General features: G+C 62.8%; 1 protein-coding gene across 1 annotated transcript in view; it reads right to left on the bottom strand.

The window, feature by feature from the left end:
• Nucleotides 1-6292: 6292 nt before the first annotated feature.
• SEC14L1 (SEC14 like lipid binding 1) overlaps nt 6293-15406 on the bottom strand; it is a gene marked incomplete at both ends in the record, with an annotated part of 35105 nt that continues 25991 nt past the window's right edge. Inside the window, 9 exons of the mRNA XM_084236724.1 lie at nt 6293-6398; nt 6542-6720; nt 7453-7704; nt 9346-9480; nt 11786-11920; nt 12159-12330; nt 13075-13145; nt 13912-14000; nt 15214-15403. Of these exons, the coding sequence (XP_084092850.1) occupies nt 6293-6398; nt 6542-6720; nt 7453-7704; nt 9346-9480; nt 11786-11920; nt 12159-12330; nt 13075-13145; nt 13912-14000; nt 15214-15403 (1329 nt within the window). The remainder of the gene's footprint in view (nt 6399-6541; nt 6721-7452; nt 7705-9345; nt 9481-11785; nt 11921-12158; nt 12331-13074; nt 13146-13911; nt 14001-15213; nt 15404-15406) is intronic.

Raw genomic sequence — 15406 nt, 5'->3', positions numbered from 1 at the left:
GCTGTGAAGTCTGCTGGGGGAGCTAACTCGGCCCGTGTGAAGGGCCTGTCGGCCTTGAGGCTGCGTCGCCTTCCTCCCCGCGGCAGAGCATCGACAGCCTCACCTGGGCATGCAGGCGCCTCAAGCACCAGGCCAGGACCTCACCCCAGAAGACCCTCTAGGGGCCTAAGGGGCTCTGAGCGCCCACCCCGAGTCGAGCCGCTGTCCCGGCGGCCCAGGCCTTCGCTGCTTCCGGCAGAGAAATCGCCACATCCCAGCGGCCCCCGAGGGAGGTGGGGCCCAGCGCTGACCCCAGGGCTCTGAGGTAGGAGCCCCCCTCTGGCCTGTGGGGTGGCAGCCCATGGGGGGCAGGAGAACGGGCTGAAAATAGAAGCGATTTCCGGCTAATTTGCATGCATTTCCCTGTCATTTGCATAACCCGGCCACGCAGCTCACTCCAGGGTTACAGAACCAGATGCAGGAGCCGGCTCAGGGCCCCTGTTCTAGCACAGTCAGTCCTGGGGTGCCTGCCCCCCAAACCACACACGCTTTTCCACCCCACCTTCCAAGAAACGTGTTTTAAGGAAAGTCCACACCATGAGTTTCTTTCATGCAACAAAAAATCAGGGCGCACTGAGAGGAGTCTGGTGTTGGCGAAGGATCCTTCCTGGGGTTCCTCTTCACAGCTTTTCCAGCGCCCCCGTGACCGTGACCGGGGCTCCGGGGCTCAGGGCAGGCCGAGGCCCCTGCTGTGCGGGGCAGGCCCCCGGGGGTCCTCAGGAGCCAGGTCCCGTTGAAGACGCCTCCCTGTGCAGGACGGACGGGAGAGGGCTTCCCTGCTGGGTGGGGGCCGGGTTCCCGCCCCGCCCGGCCCGCGTGGCCCTGGGACGCCTGAGGAGGACTGAGCCTTCGAGAACCCACCCCGTGCAGGCGTGCTGACCTCTCTGGGCCTCCGTTTCTTCCTCCCAGATCCTTTCACAAATAACTTTGCTCCTCGAGGAAGAGGGATTAGCAGGGATCCCAGCCGGACTTTCAGAGTCCACAAAGAATCAATTCATTTATCCACCAGCTCCTTCCAAGAACACTGGGCCCTGCCCGACCTCTGAGGCGCCCGACAGAGGGAGCAGCAGCGGAGGCGCTGGGTGAGCTCCCGGTGAGCAGCCGGGACGAGGAGAGAGCAGGCGAGGCCCAAGGCTCTGCACTTCGCACCCCAGCACCAGGCTGGGGGTGCGCCCCCCACCCTTAAAGAACATGCTCCCCGCCAGCCTGCCTTCCTGGCCAGCCCTTCACTGCTCCCCGGTCGCCTTGGGCTGCACCCCAGGTCGCCCAGGCTCTGAGCTCACGGTGAGTTCTGCTTAGAAGAGGAAAAATGAGACACACAGGCAGAAGGGGGCATGGAGAAGACGACCCCAGAATAGGCAGCACTGGACCGTCCCCAGGGCAGGGAGTGTGGGACTCCGGGGCAGGGCAGTGAAGACCCCCCTCCGCAGCCAGCCTCGTAAGCTGTCACAGCACCCAACAAACCGTCTCCGGGGGCCTCTTCCACAGGGCTCAGGGTCCTTCTAGAAGCAGTCGGTGCTCCTCTGCCCTCAGACAGGGCTGGGCCCACACCTCCCTGGGAGGGCGTTAGGCGGGGTGTGGCCCGGGGACTCAGCCTCAGCCTTCCCAGGGAGGCCTGGGGGCTGCGCCCGCCACCCCTTTGGGCGGTCCAACAAGCTGTTTCCATTTTATTTTATTTTATTTTATTATTATTATTTTTTAATAGAGGCATGTTTTATTTGTTTGTTTGTTTGTTTTGTTTATACACGCACTGGGCACAGTCAGAAGTGCGGGAGGGCGAGAGAATTCACCAGAGCCAGAGCGGGGAGCAGAGCAGGCAGAAGGACCGAAGTACACTGCTGAGGGGAGCAGCGGGCGGCAGGAGAGGTCTGCGCGCCATGCGGGACCCTCCTCTGGTGGCCGGGGAGCAGCCGGGGATCGAACCGGCACCGCGGAGGCCATGGGCAGCTTCGCAACCCAGCGCTCAACCGCTGCGCCACCGGGGAGGCCCTCCATTTTATTTTAAAATTAGAAGAGTGAGGGCCTCCCTGGCGGCGCAAGGGGTTAAGCCGCAGCCTGTGAAGCCGTCCACACCCTCTGCAGCACGAGTTCAATCCCCGGCCAGGGAGCTGACCCACATGGTGCAGCAGACCTCTCCTGTCTCCCCGCTGCTCCCCTCAGCAGTGGGTTTCAGTCGATCCTCCTGTTCCCCACTCTGTCTCTGGTGAGTCCTCCCACCCCCCGCACCTCTGGCCTGTACCCCAGTTCCCGTATGCATAAATAAGTAAATCTTTAAAAAACCCCAGAAGAACGAGAGCCGGTTTCCTTGCCTTTCGCACTACTGTCCCCCTTGGCTCTCACAGGAGGCCTGCAGTCCCCGCGTTCTCCGACCCCGAGAGCCGGAGAGAAGGGTGCGCTTCCGTGGGAAAAGGGACAACAGCTTCAGTGATGGTTTTGCAGCAGCCGTGCTCGAGGCAGGCGCCGGGACCCCAGCTCCTGCCGGGAACCCCTTCACACAGGTGTCTCCGCAGCCCCACCCTCGCCCGGGCAGGGCCGTCTGGGGCCCGGGAATGCTCAGACCCTGTCCACGTGAGGATGGCAACTGCTGCTGCCGCCACCCATTTCCACTCAGCTCACTCACCCATTTTCAGCGCGTGTGGCTCGGGGCGGGAGCGCAGGCACCGACGCTCAGGCGCGGGGGGCCAGCCCGGCGGGCTCCTGGGGCCAGAACGCGGCCTTGGCCGCGCGGCCAGACTGAGGGCTCACTCCCCTTTCGCTTGCAGGGACTCTGGGGTGTCTGCCCTGCCCCAGCACCACCCAAGGCACTGACAGGACGGGGCACACACAAAGCTGTGGCCTGGCTGAGAGTGGCCGGGTGGGGGGGTCGGGGTGGGGGGAGAGGAGGTGCTGGAGGCGGGGCCTCGTCATCTGCTCACACGGCCCTTCCTCCCTTCAGCTCCCCCCCACCCCGAGGGCCACTCTCATTTCACCCCTGGAAGGAGGATGAGGACGCGTCGTAAGGTTCTCTTATTTCAGCCGCACGTTCCTCTCCGTCCCGCGGGTGTCTGGTCTCCCCAGCTGCTCAGCGGCTCTTTTCCCGGAGGGACCCTCAGGCACCAGCACCTGCCTCTCCTCAGCCCTGGGCCCCAAACCCCAGGCAGGGGTGAAACTGGCGCCCACCATCCGCACTGAACAGGAGGTAGAGCCCGCAGCGCCTTGTGCCTGGACGAGGCCTTGTGCGCTGCCGCCGGCCCCAGTGAGCAGAGACGGGCAGGAGGTGGGCGGCCTGGAGCCTCCGGACCTGCAGCAGCCCCCGCCGGCCCTCAGCCGGGTGGACGACGGCCCCACCCTCTCAGCAGGAACCAAATCCTCTGCTTGCCCCCAGCTTCCAGGGTCTGCGAGGTCACTCAACACTCAGGACGGAGGCGTCCGCGGGGAGAGACCCACGCCCAAACCCACACGCCAAAGACGGGTGAGCCCAGGCTAGCCAGTTTGGGGATGTTGGTGTTTTTTGGTAAAAGTCTCCAGGAATTTTTTGCGACTCCAGGACTTGGGAGCGAATATCCCTGCGCTGGTCAGGGCTCTCCAGAGAAGCAGAACCCACGGGATGCGTCTGTGCAGAGATGTACTCTAGGGAGCTGCTCCCCGCGGCCACGCGCTGACCCCCCGGGAGCTCAGTGGCTTAGCTCCGCTCAGTAGCCTTGACACCCAGGAAGAGCCACTGTTCAAATCCATAGCCAGTGTCCCGGCTTGAAGGCCATTAGGCAGGAGGACCCCACTCTTACTTGGGGAGGAAGACCAGCCTTTTCGGGGCTATTCAGGCCTTCACCTGATTGGACAAGGCCCACCCGCATAAGGGAGAATCACTGCTTTACTCAGTTACCCTTTTAAATGCTAATCTCACCCAAAAAAACTCCTCCAGACACACCCAGAATAACATGACCAAATATCTGGGCACCCCACGGCCCAGTCTAATTGACACACAAATGACACATCACGCGCCTGCAGTTTTCAGAAGCCAGGACTACCCCCCGCGGGGGACTGTTCCTGGCCAGGCCACCAGGTGGCGCCAGGGAGACACCTGGGTGTGGGGGGTGTGGGGGGGTGTGGGGGGTGTCGGGGGGTGTGGTGTGTGGCTCACTGCGGGCTCACGCCCAGCAGCAGGGAGAACGAGGCGGGGGGAGAGGGTGTGTGGGGTTGCGGGGCTCTGCCCCAGCTGAAGGCCCCGGGTGCCTGCAGCATCAGGGCTCGGGGCCAGCTTGCGCCCGCCGGGACCCGTGTGCAGGACGCTGGCCTCTTGAAGGGCCGCACAGCCGGCGTGACCTTGGGCTCCCCGGACTCCGCCCCTGGTGTCCCTCAACCTCTGAATTTCCCTACAACATCAGGACACCAGCCCTCAGGAAGGGAGCCTGCTGCTTCCCAGCAAGAAAAGGACTTTCCTTTAAACAGTCGAAGTTTATTATTGGTAACAATAAAAAACTCTTCTGGAGACTGTGAGTATTGTATTACCAAGAGCGAGGTAACATGTTTACAAAACATTTACAAGATTCGATATGCAAAGAAGAAGTCCAGGAAGGAGCGTGAGTTAAGACACTAGTCATAGAGGAAACCCAAAGAATGTCGAGTGGAGAGAGACGCCAGCAGCACTTTTAAGAGTGCGGGCCTGGAAGTGCAAGGACACGCCCTGAGGGACTGGGCCTGGGAGCCGGAGCCCGGCCCGCTCTGAGAGCCCATGGAACGGGCACTTCTGAGTCAAGTGGGAACGAGCAGCTCTCCAGACCCGGGGAGGGTGAGTGCAGCTCAAACGGCCCCACAAACACCCCTGGCTGGTGTGGGCTGTCGAGGGAGCGTTTTCTTGGCAGCTGTCAGCAAAGTCGCCATCTGAGACAGAGAGAGACAGAGAGAAGGGACCGTCTTCAGGCCCCTGTCACCAGGAGACGGGAAGCACCGGCCTGGCCTGCCCTGCTCTCTGGAGACCTGGCTTGGGGCCATGGGGAGCGGGTCTCGTCAGGCCACGCACCACTGTACCGTGCCCCTGGAGCCGCGAGTGCGGAGAGGCCCAGCCAAGGCTCGGTGGGCAGAGCCGGCCCGGCGCCCACTTCTCCCGTGCCCCACCCTCACGCCCAAACCCCGCTCCACATCCAGGCGGCCTTGCAGTCACGCGGCCAGAGCCCGTGTCCTTGGGACCCAGCGACACAGGGAGCGGCTGTACAGTCGGGGCGCCACCTGCATCCTCAGCCTAGACCAACCCAAGCACCCTCTGGGCAGGCGGCGACCCCAGCCCCAGGGGGAGCCTCCACTGCCTGACCCGCGCCCTGCCTAGGCTCCGGCCTGCGAGGTTCGCACCCACCCATGTGTCCTCGCTGTCCTGACAGACAAGCAGGGCCCTGTGAGCCGCCCACTGTCCCGAGACCCCGCGGGAGGCGCTGTGCTCCCAGGGGCAACATGCGCCTTTGCAAAACGGCCAACGCGACTCAGTCTGTTCTCAAACATCCTTTTGTGACGGAAGGCGAATATGAGCTCTGAGGCTTTAAGCTACGAGGGGGCGGGGGGTTGAGCTACACTGAGCTCAGGACATTTGGCAGGTGGGAGGAGCGACACCCCCAAAGGAAGAGGCAAAGAATCTCCACCCAAGTGCACAGAGAGGAAAATCCTGCCCTGACAGTGGCCAGACTGGAAAGGGAGGAGAGGAAAGAACGCTTAATGGCGGTGGTGCTTCTCCCGGCAGCCACGCAGCCCCAGCGCCCGGCTCGCCAGCACCCACTTCTACACAGTGGTGGGCCTGGTGGGGGGGGCGTGGCGCTCCCGCGGCCCCGACCTCCCCAACCTAAGAGGCGTCTGCTCAGGGAAGGAAGCTGGAGGCCTGACCGGCCGGGTCAACCGGCAGGGGGTGGGGGGGCCGGGGGGGGGGGGCTGCGCGTGGCGGCAGGAGAGGCCGGCAGCTTCCGCTCCGCGAGGAAGGTCGGTCGCCTCTGAATTCATCCGCTAACGGACAGTGTGGAGGTTGTTGGAAATATTTTTTGCATCAACATTTGAGACAAAGTCAAGCTCTGGATTGGTAGACAAATTACTCTTCTCTGGAGAGGCCTGGCGCTCTGGCCGCTTCTGCGCCGTGGGCGGGTCGGGTCTATGGCTATGGAGCTGCGGGGCGCGACCTTCCAGGCCGCGTCGGGTCCGGGGTTACTTTTACCATCTGCAGAGCTACTGCTACCTAGAGGGCGAGGAGCCGGCGGGCAGGGCTGGCGAGACTGGGCCTCCGCGGCGCGTCGCAGCGCTACCTGGACACCATGGAGCTGGAGTGGGACTGGCTGGAGGAGGTGGTGGCGGCGCTCAGCTGGGAGAACCCGCTGTGGCTGGACTCCAGGCTGCTCATCGAACCTCTGTAATTGCAAGGCAGGGGGTGAGGGCCTGCTGCTGGCGGCCCCCGACCCTGCTCCCCGACCCCTGACCTTGCCCACCGACAGCGCCGACAGCCCCCGAGGGCAGGGGGACGACACCCACTGCTGGCCCAGGGCTCACACACCTGAAGTCCTCCGAGCCGATGACCTCGGTGTAGTACATCACTTTGCACTTGTGGGACGAGACCTGCAGCGAGGCCAGCACGTCGTCCACGCGCGGCAGGTTGGTGGCGGAGCAGGAGGGCATGCTGTGGAACCGCCACTGCAGGATGTAGAAGCCCGGCCACCGGGTCACGTGGGAGCCCTGGAACAGCAGGGTGCCGGCTGAGGGGCCATCCTCCCGAGGCCCGCTGCAGAGCCTGACAAGGCCGAGGGGCACCCGTGGCCACTGGTGACCACCGTGGGGCAGGCCTGCCCACATGGCCTCACACAGCTGCACCTGGAGGCCGCAGCCGGGGATGCTGCAGCAGGGGGCAGCCCCGCCCCGTGTGTCCAGGACAGCCTGGGGGGAGGCTGGGGCAGGGGCTGGCACCTGGAGGGATGGGTGCCCTTGGGGACACCCAGCTTGGCCTTAAGGGTGTCAGGCCAGGCGGAGCCCTGACCTGCGCCCAGTGAGCTAACCAGTGACTCTGGGGTGAAAGGATGTCACTCTGAAGGAGACTGGCACTCTAGGGAGCAGCTGTCTCCACGCCAAGCAGCCACGCGTGTGCGAGCCCTCCACGCACCGACAACCGCGGGCTTCATGGCCGTGTCTGCTATGGAGCCCGAGTGCCAGCGCCCCACAGACACGGGGCATGGTCAGCGAGTGGGGTCCCTGAAGACAGCACCTTCCTGTTGCAGGCACTTCCCTCTGGGAGGAGATGCGGCATGGCCGGCCACCACGGGCACAGACGCCTTCACCCCGCCGACCATTTACTGCTGCGGAGCCTGCTCGCAACCCTGGGACTGCGCTCCTTCCCTTAAACCCCACACGCCGGCCTGCTCGCCCAGAGACAAGCCGGGGAGGGCGGGCGCGACTCAGGACCAGCAGCCTCACCTGCACGCTCTCCCCCTCCCTGCAGATGAGGGGCGATTCCACCATGCTGTAGTCGCGCCCCAGCTGCCAGGCCCGGTCTATCAGCTGCACGTTGTTCCCTCCCGGGGACGTGATGCTGTGAGCCCCCAGCGAGTCCTTCTTGGGGAGCTGCGGTGACCGCTTGGAGTGATAGATGTTGAACACAATGTCCCCTTTGCACACGTCGAAATCCCAAGTGATCACAGAAGCGGCGTCCACAATCTGAATGAGGATCTGGAAGAAGAGGCTGCGTCACGCCACCAGGCCCGGGGAGCAGGGGGCATGGCTGGGGCGGGGTGACACGGCTGACCAGCAGATCCCCTACGGCCCCCTTCAGCCACCAGCCAACCCACTCCTCTGTTCTGCAGCCAGCGGTGCCTGCTTCACACCCCGTGCCCAGTCCCGCCCTCGCCGGAAGCGCGCCACAGACCACAACATCCCAGCACAAGCGCGTCAGAGTGTGGGCACCACGGGGCCCGGCGGGGAAGACATGGTGCCGGGACGACAGAGGCTGCCCTTCCAGGGTGGTGCGCCGGGCTCTGGGGCGGGAGCTGCGCGAGGGACATGGCAAAGCCCAGGGAGGCCCAGCGAGGCCGTGGGGAGCCAGAAGCTAAATCAGGATCCCATGGGAGGGACACGACGGCTCTGCACAGGGCCACGCTGGGGCTGCGGCTGTGGCGGGGGAGGCCGTGTGGCACGGGCGGGCCGGGCTGGGCCTCGGGTGTTGAGCACCAGTCTGAAAACGGAACTTTCCACGGTGCCCATATAAAGCTTCCCAGCAGGGAATGATCAGAGTTACAGTTTCAGATGATACTGTGAGAATGAAAACCAGCTGTGAAATGCTATGTATTCACTCAAAAATGTGGGCAGACGCCAGGGCCCACACCCTCTTCCTCGGAGTGGGCTCTGGGGCCTCTGCAGGGCCGGCAGCTCCCCGGCTCTTTCAGCACCGCCACCGCCACCTGTCACCACTAAATGCCACCACGGGGCTTTCTGGAAGAGCAGGGCCCAGCACAGGCGGCCCCGCGGGGAGCATGGCGGCACCCCCGAGCCTGCAGTCCCTCCCTTTCTTGCATTCCCACGGGGACACCGAGTTCAGTCTTTATTTGGGGGACACTGTCCTGGAGATGTGCTACTTAATCCCCAAAGCAAAACCGACGTCCTCAGCTTTCCCTGCTTTGATGCAGGAAGCCTGGCAAGACCCAGTGGCCCGCGAGAGGCGTGCTCACCGCCAACGTCCCACGCAGACAGGGGAGAACAGCCGGACCAGAGCCCGCCTCTTTGAGGAGCGACGTGAGACGCTCCCGACACACGGGCACAGAGATCAGAGGCCTCCCCGGGGGCCGTGAGCACGCTCCCTGCCCTCCTGCCTGCCGGAGCACTGACAGCCCCACCTGCCTCCAGGGAGACGCTGCAGCAGGCACGAGGCTCTGCCACCCCTGGGCCACTCTCTGGCCTCACCCGCTGCGCAGCCACACGCCTGGTCCTGGTGCAGGAGTGGGGCTGCTACGAGCAACTCATGCTTCGGAGGCTGCCACCCACTGTGAGAAGACAGGGCGCCTGTGCCCCCGCCACCGGGTGACAGAGGCAGCGGCGCGAGTCTCTCCTCACTGAGACAGACACAGGCCGGCCCGCCAGACGTTACAGTCAAGGAAAAGCAGGAAAGGAAACGGGTCCTCTGTGGACACTGAGCTCCTCCCTGCTCACTCCCTGGGCTGGGGGTCTGGTAAATGGGCCGAGAGGGGCACCCCTGGCAAGGCCTGGGGTCGGGCACAGCAAGCTCCTGGCACCAGAGGTGCCCACTGCTCAGGGCCCTTCACGCCGAGCGCGGCTGAGCGCACTGCCCTGGCCAGTCCCGAGCCGCGCGGGGCCCACCTCGTGCGGGGCCCCCTTGAACACGCTGGCCGACTGGTAGATGGTCTCCGTCCACAGCTTCAGGTCCTCACTCTCCAGCTCCTCCGCCGTCCTGTACAGGGACTTGGGCACCAGGCCGCCCTCCGGCACTTCGCACTGGAAAGGCAAAGGCAGCGTGAGAGCCGTGCACAGGGGCCTTCCAGACCCACCCGCGCGGCCGCCGGCCCCACCCCCTCCACCCCCCCTCCAGCTGAGCAGGACTGGAGAACGCGGGCAATGCCAAAAAATATTCTGCCACTTAGCAATGTAATTAAAAAAATACACGTGTTCTGCTTTAAACAAAAGAGGACAAGCTAAAGCTGCTTTACCACAGAATTCACACTAATACGTGTGAGGGACTGGACTCAATTACTAAAGCTGGTTTACATAAAAAATAGAAGTATTTATATTGCGCTGTAAAGAAAAACATTGTGTCAGGCGGAGGGCACTACTCCCAACAGCTGCAGGCATTATTGTCGTCACGCGCACGCACAGTCACGCTACAGAACCGCAGAGAAAGCGCCAGGCCCGGCCAGATCAAATGACAGGTCAGAAACGCCAGCCAAGGAGCAAAGCACTCCTTTTGGACAAGCCTGGGATGCGCTAAGGTCATGAACATTTGGACGCTGCGTACATTTCCTGCCTGACCTTGAAATGATCACTTAACGCTAAAATTTGTAAGATCCAATGCGCCCTCTGTTAGCAGCCCCTGGGTGAGAGCAGGGGAGATGCGCGGCGGGAGGGGGACACCAGGATGTGAAAACCCTCGGGCTGTAGGACAGTGGCCAGCCGGCTGCCCCCTCACAGAGCCCAGAGAACCCAGAGAGCCCAGAGCCCAGGAGCACCAGGGACAGCACAGGCCTGAGGCCCTCTGCAGATGAGCAGGACAGGGCGTGTGGGACACAGCAGTCCCCTGTCCGAGTCAAGCCCCTGTGCATCTGCTAGACTTAAGTGGCCTGTTCAGCCACCATGATGGTCACCTGCAGCTCCGCGTTCTCATACAAAGGTCAGAACTGCCCCGTCAAACAGTCACAGGAGCCAAACCTTACAAGCGCCTTTCAAACCAGTCAAGGCCAGAAAGCTGGATCCCCCTGGGAAGGGCGTGCATCATGAGGCGTGACCGGGGACGCCCGGGGGGCTGAGGACAGATGCATAAACTCACTCCCGACTCATACATCATGAGGTATGACCGGGAACACCCGGGGGCCGAGGACCGATGTATGACAAGGGACCCCAGAAGCTGATCAGTGGACGCCTTGTTGGTGAGATTAGGACGGTGGCCGGGGTCTGGGGCCCGGTTTCGATGACAACACTTGGTCATCAAGTTGATAACGTGGTCAGCAGACTCGTGTCCCCCAAGCCCTAGGTGACACTCCTGAGTGTCACCATCCCTTTCTCCACCTATGATTATTCTGTCAATAAAAACGGCCAGGATCTTGCCCTCAGCAGCTTCCTGCCTTGTGCAGCCTGCTCCGTGACACCCGTGTCTTTATCAGTGTGGTGTTGCCCGACGTAACAGCCCCCACGGCAGCGCGTTCGGGCCAGGCCGAGCAGGAATCCCGTCTGTCTTTGTGGGTTTAACAGGTCTGGCCTCCTGGTTCAGTCTCACGGGTCCTCTAACTCACATGCTCCTTTACCTCACAGTGCAACCCCTTAAGCAGCACTGTGACCTGCGCTGAACTCAAATGCTGCTTAAATCTCCCGAGCCACCCATAAAGACTGTCCTGAGACCAGCTCATTAGCGAGGTTCGCGAGTCCACTGTGCACATCCCATGGGGCAATCGCGTGTTTTCACAGATGGCGGGGTTTTTCTCTATAGAGGCCCCGGAGCAGAACCCCGGGTCCCCTGCAGCCACAGAGCAAGTGGCACGCCCCCGCAGCTTGGCTCCCTTCGCACGCCGGGCAGGCGGCCTCGCAGCAGCGAGGAGCTGAGCTGCTCAACTCCCCAGCACAGAGCAGGCTCGGGCGTGCAGCCGCCTGGCTGTGCAGCAGCTCGATGCGTTACAACCCCCAAGTCCGCATCAAGAGAACTAGTTGTCTTAAGTTACACCCGCTTTAAAAATGCACTGTTCATTTTAACCCTCAACTTACAGTCAAGGGGGACATCCTTTTGTGAATCAAGTTAATTTCTAATAGTGTGTTTGAGAATGTACAGCTCCTCTAAAACAGCTCAAGAATCTGCCTCAAAGACGAGTGACCAGAACAAGCTGTAATCATGCTGGACTCTGAAGCATACTCAGCAGCATCTGACGGCGCAATGTGCCTGCTACAGTCACTGCCCAAGCGGGCCTGCGCAGTGTGTCCTGCTAGCCCCACCCCAAAACAAACACAGATAATCCACACCAAAGTTCTGCAGAGCGTCTGTGCAGACCAGCGCCCCTCCCCACCCAGGCAGCCCCAGCAGCCGCCGGCCCCCACGCACCATGCACTCCCCGCTGAGGAAGTCGGGGATGACCTCCCTGTCGATGTAGTCCAGCAGGCCGCCGGGGCCCTGGTAGTCGTTGCCCGCATAGATGAGGAACTTCCGCCTGGTGTTGTCATCAATGAACGGGCTGACCTGCGGAGATCAAGGGCCGAAGGTCATTCTCGTCCAGTGGCGGGTGGGGCTGAGGGATCCTGACGTGGACGCCCCCTTCCCGCCAAGTCCATCTGCCTGAGGGCCCCGGGAAACGAGGGACTTCTTTCCTCCCCAAAACAATCTACGGAATTTCAGCTCTTTCTAAGTTTCCTCCCAACGGGCTGGGATAAGCCTGGCCGCCTCCAAGAGGCCGGCCGCGCGGGCGCAGGGGACCCACCAGTGTCCAGAGCACGGGGAACACGCGGGGCGCGCGCAGGATCAGCAGGCGGCCCAGCGTCTCGGGGTAGTTGGCCTCCACCACCTCGATGATGCGCAGCAGGGCCCTCACGCCCGGCCGCCACAGGTGCCGCATGTTCAGGCCCTCCAGGTCCACCAGGCAGGTCCAGGAGCTGCGGAGGGGGCTGGTCAGGCCGGCCTAGCCAGCTGCTTCCCTGAGGCTTTCTTTCCCAGGTTATAACACCGGCTTTTACGTTCATTTCCAAAAGCCACAGGCTGTAAACACGAGTGGCACGTATCTCCTCACAGGGAGCTGCGGGGTCAGTGGCAGAATCAAGCCCTGAAACTGCAGCGCAGCTCACGCTGGTCACCAGGGCCAGGACCCCAGGGCCCCGCCCGCTGACCAGGCCAGCAGGGGCAGGGCTGCTCCACCCACCCCACCCATTGCCACCATCCACAGGGCGCAGGGCTGGCGTTTTAACCAGCAGCGCGACTCCCCGCACCAGGTCCTGTCAGCAAACGTTACAAGCGCCACCTCAGAGCCGAGGACACAGCGGCGAACAGCCCCTCACGCTCCTGCCCTCGCGCCCACGTGCCCGTGACCGCCCTTCTCAGCGCCGGCCCCACGCTGTCCAGAGCTCACGCCCAAGGGTGGCTCGGGGCGCAGGGTACCTTTTTTTGCCCCTTTCCCAACCAAAAAGGGAAAAAACTGCAGCCAGGGCTCGCCAGGCCCTGAGGAGGGCGCGGCCCAGGGGCCGACGCACTCAGCCCACCCCTTCCTGCACAGCTGACCAAAAGGCGGCCGCTTCCTGCCCTGAGGAACCCGGGGAGGGCCGCGGACCACCAGACTCCATCGGAATCAACCCGACGAGCTCAGCTCGCGCTCCCCGCGCGGGAGGGCGCCACGGCCCACCCACCTGATAGGCCGGCCGAAGACCTTGGTGTTCTCCTCGCAGCGCCGCAGCCCCTCCTCGTTGATGGAGAGAACCTGCGCACAGAGACCTGTCACCGCGCGGCCCGGGGGACGCTCCCACAGCATCGCGTGGCCCGAGCGCTACCGGAGGTGCCGGGACACGCGCGCACGCAGGACGGCATGTGGCACGCAACAGAAGCGGCACCACTGCTGCGGCACGGTGGCAGGTCCGGGGGTAGAGGCGGCACAGGCAGAGCAGGGCAGGAGGGCGTGCTGGCCACAGAGGGGCCTCACACCAGCCGGCCACCCTCGGGGAAGCAGTCGCCAGGACACCACCAGAGCCCGCGGACACGCATGGGCAGTGGTCAGCAGACACGCTGGGCTGAGAGCGCAGACGCAGTGCTGGACTCTTGCTCTTGTTTGTCTTTGAGTTCAAGGACAATATATGCTTGGGGCGGGAGAGGCCATCACCTCCCACGAGGCAGGGGGAGGCCTGGGCCTGGAGGCCAGGCGAGCGGGAAGGAGACAGAGCCTGCATTAAGGCAGGGCCTGTGGAAAGAACAGGGAGGGGGATGGACAGCCGGGGAGGGCTGGCATGGGCCCTACGGAGCAGGGTGCAGGAGGACGTGACTTGGGACAAGCTTCCCTCAAGGCTCCTCTATCTGTCGACACTTCCCATATGAAATATATTTTGTCCTCTTAAGAATTTTTGGAAGTACATGAACAGATTTCCCTCCAGTTCCAGCAACACGTGCTGCAGGCAGCTGTGACGTCCCAGCCCTGCTGGCAGGGACAGCCCTGCTGGCAGGGACAGAGAGTGCGACACGAAGGGGGCACTTACGTATCTCAGCAGGGCCTCCTCCCCGAGGGCCCTCACCAGGCCTTTGGTGTCCATCTGGCCCAGCCGCAGCACGTAGAGGGGCCGCCCATCTGTGGGGAGGGGTGACCAGCACAGTTCTAAGCGCTCTCGCCAGGAGACGGCTCGCCCGCCACGAGGCTCCGGCCTCCGTCCCACTCCCAGAGGCAGCAGCTGATGGGGGTGTGGCCACACCCCCAACATTTTTCTCCCCAAAATTATAAAAGAAGGAACTCAAAACCAGTTGATAGCCGCTGAGCAGGTTCTGGAGCCGGATCTGCCTGGGCCGAGGGGAGTGAGCCGCCCCCGCCTGGCTGACCCAGGACTGGTCCTTGGCCAGGCTGGCCGGCCCCGCACTGAGCCCACCAGCCGCTGCACAGAGCTGATCTCGGCAGTGAGGGGATGTCAGTACCCAAGACCCTGTTTCTGTGGCTTTGGAGCACTTCTAAGACGTCATATCCCAGTGGACATACTTTTTTTTTTCATTTCAGGCCGGTGGGAGGCCTGAGCAGACGCCGCCATGAGCAGGGCAGGATCCCAGCATCCCCACAACCAGCACCTTGACCCCCACACCAGGCCTGCCACTTCCCGGAGAATCCAGATCTGACAGGTTCTACTGACAACAAAAGGAGCTTTGTGCTCTCCAACCTGCTGGGAGGCTTATAAGAGCCTCCCCAACAATGTCTTACTACCAAACTTTTCATCTTTAGGGGACTAGAAAGCAGAAATAAACATCACGTGCTTCCAGTAAAGGCTGATAAAGCTGCAATAAATCTGGAGAAGAGCCAAAGAGGGAGAGCAGACAGGCCAGAGCTGCCCTGGGGGTGCCGGAGCCACAAGCTGGGGTCTCGTGGTCAGTTCCGCTCCACCTCCCCCCCAGGTCAGGAAGCAGAGGGTGTGCCTTGACAGCAGGCTTCCCTGCAAGGCCCGGGTGGGGAGCAGCCAGATGAATGCACTCACGGGGTCAGCCCTCGTGCAGGCCACCGCTGCCCCTGGCTTGTCTCCCTACCCCCTTGGGTAGGGGCTGAAGCCCAGGCTCGACCTGACCAGACCCGGCCCCACAGTGCAGACACCATGGGGCTCAAGGCGCTGGCCAGCCTTCACAGGCGCTGCGCTACTGAAAACGCCGCCCGCTGCTGGGTTTTGTAAGTCAGTCACATTCCCCTTAACTGGCGAAGTGCTGGCCCAGGAGACAGTCTGCTTGCTCCAGCGGCGAGGGGGCGGGGCCTGAACCCAAGGGCCCCTCAGTCCTGATTCTGGAGAATAAGATCTTGGCCCAGGACTCACCTTTGTCATGGTGGTGCCAGCCTCCAGCGTAGTAGTCCTGCAGCACCTGAGGGGGGCTCCAGGTGTCGAGGATGTAGTCCACCTGGTGCTGCTTGCGCCACGTCAGGGACTGGCACATGGTCTCTCTGGCCTTGTCGATATTGAAGTCCCGGGCACGTAGGAAGCGAAGAATATGCTCATCTTTCGGAATCTT

Source organism: Talpa europaea (genome assembly GCF_964194135.1).
Source record: "Talpa europaea genome assembly, chromosome: 7".
NCBI lineage: Eukaryota > Metazoa > Chordata > Mammalia > Eulipotyphla > Talpidae > Talpa > Talpa europaea.
This window is presented reverse-complemented; position numbering and strand designations above follow the sequence as displayed.